Consider the following 14262-nt stretch of genomic DNA (forward strand, 5'->3'; position numbering starts at 1 on the left):
CACACCACACCACACCATACAGCACACGGACACTTTACACCACACCACACTATACAGCACACAGACACTTTACACCACACCACACCACACTATACAGCACACAGACACTTTACACCACACCACACCACACTATACAGCACACGGACACTTTACACCACACCACACTATACAGCACACAGACACTTTACACCACACCACACCACACTATACAGCACACAGACACTTTACACCACACCACACCACACTATACAGCACACAGACACTTTACACCACACCACACCACACCATACAGCACACGGACACTTTACACCACACCACACTATACAGCACACAGACACTTTACACCACACCACACTATACAGCACACAGACACTTTACACCACACCACACTATACAGCACACAGACACTTTACACCACACCACACCATACAGCACACGGACACTTTACACCACACCACACTATACAGCACACGGACACTTTACACCACACCACACCACACCACACCATACAGCACACGGACACTTTACACCACACCACACTATACAGCACACAGACACTTTACACCACACCACACCACACTATACAGCACACAGACACTTTACACCACACCACACCACACCATACAGCACACGGACACTTTACACCACACCACACTATACAGCACACAGACACTTTACACCACACCACACCACACTATACAGCACACGGACACTTTACACCACACCACACCACACCATACAGCACACGGACACTTTACACCACACCACACTATACAGCACACAGACACTTTACACCACACCACACACCACACTATACAGCACACGGACACTTTACACCACACCACACACCACACTATACAGCACACGGACACTTTACACCACACCACACACCACACTATACAGCACACAGACACTTTACACCACACCACACACCACACTATACAGCACACAGACACTTTACACCACACCACACCACACAGCACACAGACACTTTACACCACACCACACTATACAGCACACAGACACTTTACACCACACCACACAGCACACGGACACTTTACACCACACCACACCACACTATACAGCACACAGACACTTTACACCACACCACACTATACAGCACACGGACACTTTACACCACACCACACTATACAGCACACAGACACTTTACACCACACCACACCACACCACACCATACAGCACACGGACACTTTACACCACACCACACTATACAGCACACGGACACTTTACACCACACCACACTATACAGCACACGGACACTTTACACCACACCACACCACACTATACAGCACACGGACACTTTACACCACACCACACCACACTATACAGCACACGGACACTTTACACCACACCACACCACACCATACAGCACACGGACACTTTACACCACACCACACTATACAGCACACAGACACTTTACACCACACCACACCACACTATACAGCACACGGACACTTTACACCACACCACACTATACAGCACACGGACACTTTACACCACACCACACTATACAGCACAGACACTTTACACCACACCACACTATACAGCACACAGACACTTTACACCACACCACACCACACTATACAGCACACAGACACTTTACACCACACCACACCACACTATACAGCACACAGACACTTTACACCACACCACACTATACAGCACACGGACACTTTACACCACACCACACTATACAGCACACGGACACTTTACACCACACCACACTATACAGCACACGGACACTTTACACCACACCACACCATACAGCACACGGACACTTTACACCACACCACACTATACAGCACACAGACACTTTACACCACACCACACCACACTATACAGCACACAGACACTTTACACCACACCACACCACACTATACAGCACACAGACACTTTACACCACACCACACCATACAGCACACGGACACTTTACACCACACCACACTATACAGCACACAGACACTTTACACCACACCACACTATACAGCACACAGACACTTTACACCACACCACACCACACCATACAGCACACAGACACTTTACACCACACCACACTATACAGCACACAGACACTTTACACCACACCACACCACACCATACAGCACACAGACACTTTACACCACACCACACTATACAGCACACGGACACTTTACACCACACCACACCACACTATACAGCACACAGACACTTTACACCACACCACACTATACAGCACACGGACACTTTACACCACACCACACCACACACCACACTATACAGCACACAGACACTTTACACCACACCACACACCACACTATACAGCACACAGACACTTTACACCACACCACACCACACCACACTATACAGCACACGGACACTTTACACCACACCACACTATACAGCACACGGACACTTTACACCACACCACACACCACACTATACAGCACACAGACACTTTACACCACACCACACCACACTATACAGCACACGGACACTTTACACCACACCACACACCACACTATACAGCACACAGACACTTTACACCACACCACACCACACCACACTATACAGCACACAGACACTTTACACCACACCACACACCACACTATACAGCACACAGACACTTTACACCACACCACACCACACTATACAGCACACAGACACTTTACACCACACCACACCACACTATACAGCACACAGACACTTTACACCACACCACACCACACCACACAGCACACGGACACTTTACACCACACCACACTATACAGCACACAGACACTTTACACCACACCACACCACACCATACAGCACACAGACACTTTACACCACACCACACTATACAGCACACGGACACTTTACACCACACCACACCACACTATACAGCACACAGACACTTTACACCACACCACACTATACAGCACACGGACACTTTACACCACACCACACCACACACCACACTATACAGCACACAGACACTTTACACCACACCACACACCACACTATACAGCACACAGACACTTTACACCACACCACACCACACCACACTATACAGCACACGGACACTTTACACCACACCACACTATACAGCACACGGACACTTTACACCACACCACACACCACACTATACAGCACACAGACACTTTACACCACACCACACCACACTATACAGCACACGGACACTTTACACCACACCACACACCACACTATACAGCACACAGACACTTTACACCACACCACACCACACCACACTATACAGCACACAGACACTTTACACCACACCACACACCACACTATACAGCACACAGACACTTTACACCACACCACACCACACTATACAGCACACGGACACTTTACACCACACCACACCACACTATACAGCACACAGACACTTTACACCACACCACACCACACCACACAGCACACGGACACTTTACACCACACCACACTATACAGCACACAGACACTTTACACCACACCACACCACACCATACAGCACACGGACACTTTACACCACACCACACTATACAGCACACAGACACTTTACACCACACCACACCACACTATACAGCACACGGACACTTTACACCACACCACACTATACAGCACACGGACACTTTACACCACACCACACCACACCACACTATACAGCACACAGACACTTTACACCACACCACACTATACAGCACACAGACACTTTACACCACACCACACCACACTATACAGCACACGGACACTTTACACCACACCACACCACACTATACAGCACACAGACACTTTACACCACACCACACCACACCACACAGCACACGGACACTTTACACCACACCACACTATACAGCACACAGACACTTTACACCACACCACACTATACAGCACACAGACACTTTACACCACACCACACTATACAGCACACAGACACTTTACACCACACCACACCACACTATACAGCACACAGACACTTTACACCACACCACACTATACAGCACACGGACACTTTACACCACACCACACCACACACCACACTATACAGCACACAGACACTTTACACCACACCACACACCACACTATACAGCACACAGACACTTTACACCACACCACACCACACTATACAGCACACGGACACTTTACACCACACCACACTATACAGCACACAGACACTTTACACCACACCACACCACACCATACAGCACACGGACACTTTACACCACACCACACTATACAGCACACAGACACTTTACACCACACCACACCACACCATACAGCACACGGACACTTTACACCACACCACACTATACAGCACACGGACACTTTACACCACACCACACTATACAGCACACGGACACTTTACACCACACCACACTATACAGCACACGGACACTTTACACCACACCACACTACACTATACAGCACACGGACACTTTACACCACACCACACTATACAGCACACAGACACTTTACACCACACCACACCACACTATACAGCACACGGACACTTTACACCACACCACACCACGCCGCACACAGACACTTTACACCACACCATACCGCACACGGACACATTAAGGACAATCACATAAACCACCTTAAATTGTTTACTAATTTACTGTTTACTGCATATTTTGTATAGTCCCCCTCTCTCCAATCTTCTTTTCTTACTTGCTGGCTGACAGGAACACGAGACCTGCCTGAGATGCCTGCCATTTCCTATCCCTGCTCTGTGTGGGTTTGCCTTTTACCGGTCATGGGCCCTGACAAAAGTCTTAAAGTTGAATGCACTGGAATAAATGAGTTTCACTGAAAAAAGATTTATCATTTGATCAAGACAGAAAGGTCAAATTTTGGCAAAACAAAAGTTTTGTCTGTACAGAAATGTAACAAATTTACTGCAAATACAAAAATATGTCAGCAAATGAAGTAGTGGTGCTGTGAGATCCAAATTGAATATCTTGTATGACTTCCATGAGCTTAAAGGACTGCATCCATGCAGTTTGGCAAAGATTTATAAAATTTATTGATGAAGTCATCAGGAATAGCAAAGAAAGCAGTCCTGCATGCCTCCCAGAGTTCATTAATATTCTTTAGTTTCGTCTTCCATGCTTCCTCTTTCATCCTCCCCCACATATGCTCAAATGATGTTCATGTCTGGTGACTGGGCTGGCCAATCCTGGAGCATCTTGATCTACTTCGCCTTGAGGAACTTTGATGTGGAGATGGAAGTATGTGATGGAGCACCATCCTGCTGCAGAATTTGGCCTCTGTTATGGTTGGGAATATAAGCGGTAGCTAAGATTTCACGGTATTTTAGACTATTGATGTTGCCTTCCACCCTGCAGATCTCTCGCACACCCCCATACTGGATGTAACCCCAGACCATGATTTTTTCTGCCACCAAACTTCACTGTTTTCTGGGTGAATCTCGGATCCATGAAGGCTCCAGTAGGTCTCCTGCAATATTTGCGGTGACTGTGGTGTAATTCAACAGAAGATTCATCGGAAAACATCCACCTTCTGCCACTTTTCCAGCGTTCATCCTTTTAGCAGGCTGTGGGCCTTGGCAAATGCCACACGGTTTTTCAATTGACCAGGTCTCGTGGAGCTCTGCTGCAGTGGAAAATGGGCTGGCCTTGGATTTTCGAGCCAACAAACGGTTCTCTTGAGCAGTTGTCTTGCGGGGTCTGCCTGACCTGAGCTTGTCCAAAACGTCTCCAGTCTCTTCAAATCTCTGTACTTGACGCTGAGACACATTGAAGGTGTCTTCCACATCAGCAGTGGATCTGGTCTTCAGCCTCTTGATAATTAAAACTTTAGTATCAGGGTGAATCTTAGGCATGTTTGCAGAGGTCTAGTTGCAGTTGATGTGAAGGTCAGGTGTACTGGGGTTCTTTTTATACACACCTGAGACCTAATTGATCTATTATTAGTCACAGGTGAAGCTCATATCACAAGGTGACAACACTTACGTCTTTGCAAAAATGGACTCAATGAGCTTTACCAAGCTGTGAATATTACAATACTTTTTCACAGTTTCGTTTTGCACTGAAACATTATTACAGAAGCTGCTGGGATTAAAATGAGCCATTTCTTGTTAAAAAAATCCTGATTAGAAATATATTTCAGCAGCACTTCAGGTCAATTTGTACACAAGCGACAAGACTTTTGTCAGGGACTGTATATCTTTTTTTCTCATATCTATATATATTATTATATTTTATATAGTTTTATACTCATTATTTATCTGCCTTCTTTTTCTTTGTTTTAATTTTCTCCCCATCTACCAGTGTGCAGTAGATGTGTGTGTGTGTGTGTGTGTGTGTGTGTGTGTGTGTGTGTGTGTGTGTGTGTGTGTGTGTGTGTGTGTGTGTGTGTGTGCAGTAGATGTGTGTACAGTTGATGTGTGTGTAGTAGATGTGAGATAAAGAGAGAGATATTACAGATAAAAAGGAAGATGAAAAGAGAGATGATGAGAGAGATGAATAATGGGATCAAGAGAGAGCTAAAGAGAGGGATGGAGAGAGTTGGTGAGAGATGAAGAGATAGATGAAGAGAGGGATTAAGAGAGGTGAGGATGAAGGGAGAGATGAAGAGAGAGAGAGAGAGAGAGAGAGAGAGAGAGAGAGAGAGAGAGAGAGAGAAAGAAAGATGAAGAGAGGGTTGGAGAGAGGTGAGGATGAAGGGAGAGATGAAGAGAGAGAGAGAAAGAGAGAGAGAGAGAGAGAGAAAGATGAAGAGAGAGTTGGAGAGAAAGGGATAAGGAGAGAGAGGGAGAGAGAGATGAAGAGAAAATGTTCTTTATTCTGAAATACATTTTATGTAACATTTCAGAAACAGAATGAATCAAAAACACAAAGGCATAAAAATACACACTGCCACATAAAGTCTACAGACACACACACACGCACGCACGCACACAAACACACACACACACACACACACACACACACACAAACACACACACACACACACACACACACACAGAACACCTCTGAAAAGAACCTGACATTTGAATAGAATAAACTGCTTCAGGTGTTTGGAATTAGTTGCTGCAGATGTTAATGTTCTTGCCGTCGGCTGCGTCCTCAACCAGAGACACGTGATAGTCGGTGGACAGAGTGAAGTGTGAAACACAGCCGACCAACCCGGCCAGGTACTGACGACTGGTGTGAAGAGCAATCTCCTTCATCCCACCTGTGGAAAAAATCACTATCATCATCTTCTTCACCATCATCATCACCACCATCATCAGCATCACTATCATTATCATTACTACCACCACCACCATCATCATCACCATCATCATTTTCACCCTCACTATCACTATCACCACCACCATCATCTTCCTCATCACTACCATTATCATCATCTTTGTGTGTAGTACCTATATAAAGTTCTCCGTTGATATTGAGTTGTCTCATCATGCCAGGTGATCTTCCTGTCTCCACTCCATAATCATCCACAGTCAGTTTCCCGCTGGGTCCATCCCTGATAATGGTAAAAAGCAGGAAGCAGAAGGTAAAACAGGAAACTGGAAGCAGGAGGAACAGGAAGTGGGGATTGTTTCTGACCTGACTGCTTTTACTCTGTGCCACTTTTCATCGCTGAAGGTCCCGTTAACCACCACCAACACGGCTCCAGTGCCCAGGTCATAACTGCATACATCATCACCTTCATCCAGCTGTGTGTGAGTGCGTAGGTGTGAGTGCGTAGGTGTGAGTGCGTAGGTGTGTGTGTGTGTGTCTGTGTGTGTGCGTGTGCACGTGTGTGTATACCTGAAGACAAGTGATCCATTCTGCAGGCCTATAGATATGTAGTCAGTGTGAGCACGGCTCGGGTTTTCTCCTCTCCACAGTAACAGTCCATTCTTACACAAGCTTTTAAAGCGTAGGAACACACTCGTCCTAGAGCCAGATATTCTACACACACACACACACACACACAAACACACACACACACACACACACACACACACACACACACACACACACACACACACTCACACAGAGTCAGACTGTAGCTTTCACAAATTACACAAAACCAAGTCCATTATAAATCTCTCTCTCTCTCTCTCTCTCTCTCACACACACACACACACACACACACACACACACACACACACACACACACACACACACACACACACAGAGCATTAAAGCACACACCTTTTGAGAATCTCTGGACTGTCATATGTCAGATAACTGCGTCCCGTAAACTGAGGAATTTCAATTGCTTCAGTCACCGCTTACAGAGAAACAAAAAAGAGGAACCCTTTCTGAAACATGATCAAAGCCTTTCAGACCCTTAGTGTGTGTGTGTGTGTGTGTGTGTGTGTGTGTGTGTGTGTGTATCTGATTGTCAGTGTTGGGCAGTAACGTGTTACTTTTGACAGTAACTAATACTGTAACATGTTACTTTTAAAAATAAAGTAACTCCGTTACCGTATAGTGCGTTACCCGTTACTTTTTTAGATGAATGCATTTTCTTCTGAAGTGTAGACTACAGTCTAACCTGTTTACAGCAGCGACGCATTGTAGGATTGAAGGATTACCCTCTATGGCAAGCCAAAAGGGTCAGAATTAGCCTTAGATTAAACGCGTTAACATGATCTGTGCTGAATTGGTGCGGTCTGCTTCTGTTCATCATTGATTGGATGAAAACACTTCAATAATACTGGCTGTGGAAATCAGTGGGTGGTGACTCATTATACTAAAAGAAAAACGGCGTAAAAGACGCGCGTACTCTGTGCAACCAAAACAGCGTTTTATACATCGTCACATGACAATATGAACCAATCACATGATATGAATGGCGTAAGAAGCAGTGCTTTTCTTCTATACTAAACGCCGTCAAATATGGCGTCATTTACGTATTTTCGCACGCTTTTTACGGCATTTGTGATCACAACGGCGTGTTTTACGGCGCCAATACTGTTTATGTTAACGCTTGTGAAAGGAACATGTTTAAGAGCTCAACACAACAGCAGAAGCCACTTTAGTATTTGATTGTGAATCTATTATTCAGCTTGTTTTGTTGTTTATTTCAGAAATCCTTGTGATATATTCAGTGTGTGCTGCTCTGACTTTAATATAATAGTGTTTAAAAATGACTTTGTGTTTAAGTCAGTTTTGTGTTTGTGTAGATTATAACACATAAAAGGTCATTAATGAGAACATTAAAGAAGATTCTTTAAAAAAGTAACTAAAAAGTTACTTTTAACAGTAACACATTACTTTTTGGTGTAAATAATCAACAACGTAACTGAGTTACTTTTTGGATGAAGTAACGAGTAATGTCTCTAGGTTACGACCCTAACCCTAGTTCCCCGAGGGAACAAGACGCTGCGCCGCAACTCGATGGGAACGCCCCTAGCGTTGTGACGCAGCTCGAGTTCCCGAAGGGTAACTGTCTATTTTTTTAGTAACTAGCACATAACTGCTGATTGTCTGTGTGTATAATAGTGTGTGTGTGTGTGTGTGTGTGTGTGTGTGTGTGTGTACACTCACAGTTATAGCAGTAGTTTCCACACTCTACATAGTGAAAGCACAAAACAGAGGTACAACAAACTTTGTAGTGTGTGTAACAAATTCAATTAAAGCCAGATCTCACACACACACATGCACAATTATTAAGTGGATTTAATAAATATAAGTATATTCTATAGCGTACAGTGTTCTGGTCCAGTTGTGTGTATTGTGTAGAGTGTCAGGGTGTAGCTGTGTATAGTTGTCTACAGTGTGCTGGTGTAGTTGGGTTTGGTTGTGTACAGTGTACAGTGTGCCGATTGCGATTTGTGTTGTTGGGTGTAATTGTGTACAGTGTGCTGCTGTGGTTGTGTAGAGGGTCCTGGTGTAACTGGTGTACAGTGTGCTGGTGTAGTTGTGTACAGTGTGCTGGTGTAGTTGAGTGTAGTTATGTACAGTGCGGGTGTAATTGTGTACAGTGTGCTGGTATAGTTGTGTGTAGTTATGTACAGTGCGGGTGTAATAGTCAAGTCAAGTCAAGTTTATTTGTATAGCGCTTTTCACAACAGACATTGTCTCAAAGCAGCTTTACAGAAAACAACAGTAAAGGTGAAGGTGTGCGTTTGTCCCTGATGAGCAGCCGTGGCGACAGTGGCAAGGAAAAACTCCCTTAGATGATATGAGGAAGAAACCTTGAGAGGAACCAGACTCAAAGGGGAACCCATCCTCATATGGGTGACATCAAAAGTTTGGTCATAAATCTTTCAACAATACAGAACAATTTGTGATCATCATAGATCCAGCATCAGCTTCTCCATGCCAGGGCCTTTAAACACTCGGCATCTACTTCTCCATGATCATCCATAGGTCCATAATCTTCACGAGGTGGGACGTGACTGGAGCTGGCCAAACCTCAGGATGCCTCGGGATGGGGAGAGAAAGAGAAGCAGTGGAGAGGAATTAGCGTAGCTGCTGTTCATGATATTAACAGCACAAGTTGATAATGTGCATGTGATCAGATGTTCTGGAGCACAAGGTTGTGATGTGATGTGTGTGATGTGTGTTATGTGTAGGCTTTGCTAAAAAGATATGTTTTTAATCTACACTTAAACTGGGAGAGTGTATCTGAACCCCGAACACTGTCAGGAAGACTATTCCAGAGTTTAGGAGCTAAATGTGAAAATGCTCTACCGCCTTTAGTGGACTTTGCTATTCTAGGAACTACTAGAAGCCCAGAGTTTTGAGATCTCAGGGAGCGTGACGGATTGTAGCGTGTTAAAAGACTGGATAGATACATGGGAGCCAAACCATTTAGTGCTTTATAAGTGAGTAGCAGTAGTTTGTAGTCTATTCAAAACTTAATAGGAAGCCAATGTAGGGACGATAAGATTGGGGTTATATGATCGTATTTTCTTGACCTAGTAAGAACTCTTGCTGCTGCATTCTGAACTAACTGAAGCTTGTTTATTAATGATGCAGGACATCCACCTAGTAATGCATTACAGTAGTCTATTCTAGAGGTCATAAACGCATGGACGAGCTTCTCTGCATCAGATATAGATAACATATTTCTTAGCTTAGAAATATTTCTAAGGTGAAAGAAGGCTGTTTTTGTAACTTGATTGATGTGATTTTTAAAAGATAAGTTGCTGTCTAAAATAACTCCCAGGTCTTTTACCGTTGAACTAGTAGTTACAGAACAACCGTCTAAATGCAGGCTGAGATGCTGGAGCTTTTGTGTACTATTTTTTGGGCCGATGAGCAAAATCTCCGTTTTATCAGAATTTAATAGCAGAAAGTTATGGGTCATCCAATCTCTTATTTCTTCAACACACTCAGTTATGCGAGCTAATTGAGCTGTATCGCCTGGTTTGGATGAAATATATAGCTGGGTATCATCAGCATAACAATGGATTATCCTGGATAGCTCTCCATTTAAATCTACGAAATGGTAACGATTGGACAGGTAGGATTTAAACCAGCTTAATGCCTGTCCCTGAATACCGATGTAATTCTGTAAGCGATCGAGGAGAAGATCATGATCTATAGTGTCGAACGCAGCACTAAGATCTAGTAAAACTAATAGGGAGATGTAGCCTTGGTCTGAAGCTAAAAACAGGTCGTTAGTGATTTTAACTAGAGCAGTTTCTGTGCTATGATGGGGCCTAAAACCTGACTGAAACTCTTCAAAGATATTGTTCTCCTGCAAGTGGTTACATAGCTGGGCAGCGACAATCTTTTCTAAAATCTTAGACATAAATGGGAGATTTGAAATTGGTCTGTAATTCGATAGCGTGCTTGGATCCAGATTAGGTTTTTTAATGAGGGGCTTAATAACTGCCCTAACGATAGTGAGGAGTTAATAATATTGAGAAGAGGCTCACCAGCTGTATATAACACTTCCTTCAGTAGGTTAGTGGGAATTGGATCTAACTGACATGTTGTTGATTTAGCTTTCATAATAGCATCATACAGCTCTTCCTGTCCTATACATGTAAAACAGTGTAGTTGTGGGGTTGTAAGTACGATTGTGTCGGGAGATGCTGTCAGAGGTTGAACTGCCACAATTGTTTTTCGAATGTTATCTATTTTTTCAGTGAAGAAATTCATAAAGTCTTCACTACTAAACTGTGATGGAACACATTTTTCAGATCCCTGATTTGTTGTTAATTTAGCGACTGTACTGAAAAGGAACCTGGGATTGTTTTTGTTATTTTCTATGAGTTTGCTCAGGTGTTTAGCTCTAGCAGCTTTTAGCACCTGTCTGTAGCTAAGCATACTGTCTTTATAGTAGTGTACAGTGTGCTGGTATAGTTGTGTGTAGTTATGTACAGTGCGGGTGTAATTGAGTACAGTGTGCTGGTTTAATTGTGTACAGTGTGCTGGTATAGTTGTGTGTAGGTATGTACAGTGTGTTGGTGTAGTTGTGTACAGTGTGCTGGTTTAATTGTGTACGGTGTGCTGGTTTAATTGTTTGTAGTTGTGTACAGTGTGCTTGGGTAGTTGTGTACAGTGTGCTGGTGTAATTGTAATTGTGTACAGTGTGCTGGGGTAGTTGTGTACAGTGTTCTGATGTAGTTGTGTACAGTGTTCTGGTGTAATTGTTTGTAATTGTGTACAGTGTGCTGATGTAATTGTTTGTAGTTGTGTACAGTGTGCTTGGGTAGTTGTGTGTAGTTGTGTACAGTGTGCTGGTTTAATTTAGTACAGTGTGCTGGTGTAGTTATGTGTAATTGTGTACAGTGTGCTAGTGTAGTTGTGTACGGTGTTCTGATGTAGTTGTGTACAGTGTGCTGGTGTAATTGTTTGTAATTGTGTACAGTGTGCTGGTGTAGTTGTGTACAGTGTTCTGATGTAGTTTTGTACAGTGTTCTGGTGTAATTGTTTGTAATTGTGTACAGTGTGCTGGTGCAATTGTTTGTAGTTGTGTACAGTGTGCTTGGGTAGTTGTGTGTAGTTGTGTACAGTGTGCTTGGGTAGTTGTGTCCAGTGTTCTGGTGTAATTGTTTGTAATTGTGTACAGTGTGCTTGGGTAGTTGTGTACAGTGTGCTGGTGTAATTGTTTGTAATTGTGTACAGTGTGCTGGTGTAATTGTAATTGTGTACAGTGTGCTGGTGTAATTGTTTGTAATTGTGTACAGTGTGCTGGTGTAATTGTTTGTAGTTGTGTACAGTGTGCTTGGGTAGTTGTGTGTAGTTGTGTACAGTGTGCTTGGGTAGTTGTGTGTAGTTGTGTACAGTGTGCTTGGGTAGTTGTGTCCAGTGTTCTGGTGTAATTGTGTACAGTGTGCTGGTGTAGTTGTGTACAGTGTGCTTGGGTAGTTGTGCGTAGTTGTGTACAGTGTGCTGGTGTAATTGTGTACAGTGTGCTTGGGTAGTTGTGTACAGTGTGCTGGTGTAATTTTTTGTAATTGTGTACAGTGTGCTGGTGTAGTTGTGTACAGTGTGCTGGTGTAGTTGTGCGTAATTGTGTACAGTGTGCTTGGGTAGTTGTGTGTAGTTGTGTACAGTGTGCTGGTGTAATTGTGTACAGTGTGGTTGGGTAGTTGTGTCCAGTGTTCTGGTGTAATTGTTTGTAATTGTGTACAGTGTGCTGGTGTAGTTGTGTACAGTGTGCTTGGGTAGTTGTGCGTAATTGTGTACAGTGTGCTTGGGTAGTTGTGTGTAGTTGTGTACAGTGTGCTGGTGTAATTGTGTACAGTGTGCTTGGGTAGTTGTGTACAGTGTGCTGGTGTAATTGTTTGTAATTGTGTACAGTGTGCTGGTGTAGTTGTGTACAGTGTGCTGGTGTAGTTGTGTACAGTGTGCTTGGGTAGTTGTGTGTAGTTGTGTACAGTGTGCTGGTGTAATTGTTTAAAATTGTGTACAGTGTGGTTGGGTAGTTGTGTACAATGTGCTGGTGTAATTGTTTGTAATTGTGTACAGTGTGCTGGTGTAGTTGTGTACAGTGTACTGGTGTAGTTGTGTACAGTGTGCTTGGGTAGTTGTGTGTAGTTGTGTACAGTGTGCTGGTGTAATTGTGTACAGTGTGCTGGTGTAGTTGTGTACAGTGTGCTTGGGTAGTTGTATACAGTGTGCTGGTGTAATTGTTTGTAATTGTGTACAGTGTGCTGGTGTAGTTGTGTACAGTGTGCTTGGGTAGTTGTGTACAGTGTGCTGGTGTAATTGTTTGTAATTGTGTACAGTGTGCTGGTGTAGTTGTGTACAGTGTGCTGGGGTAGTTGTGTACAGTGTGCTGGTGTAATTGTTTGTAATTGTGTACAGTGTGCTGGTGTAGTTGTGTACAGTGTACTGCTGTAGTTGTGTA

The 14262-nt window shown here is 43.8% G+C and overlaps 1 protein-coding gene across 1 annotated transcript in view; it reads right to left on the reverse strand.

The window, feature by feature from the left end:
• Positions 1 to 6774: 6774 nt before the first annotated feature.
• egflam (EGF-like, fibronectin type III and laminin G domains) overlaps positions 6775 to 14262 on the reverse strand; it is a 27618-nt gene continuing 20130 nt past the window's right edge. The window contains 6 exon segments of the mRNA XM_083527536.1: positions 6775 to 7185; positions 7376 to 7479; positions 7563 to 7646; positions 7767 to 7910; positions 8157 to 8235; positions 9498 to 9521. Coding sequence (XP_083383662.1) covers positions 7034 to 7185; positions 7376 to 7479; positions 7563 to 7646; positions 7767 to 7910; positions 8157 to 8235; positions 9498 to 9521 — 587 coding nt within the window. The 3' untranslated portion in view covers positions 6775 to 7033.

Source organism: Silurus aristotelis (genome assembly GCF_946808225.1).
Source record: "Silurus aristotelis genome assembly, chromosome: 23".
Lineage (NCBI taxonomy): Eukaryota > Metazoa > Chordata > Actinopteri > Siluriformes > Siluridae > Silurus > Silurus aristotelis.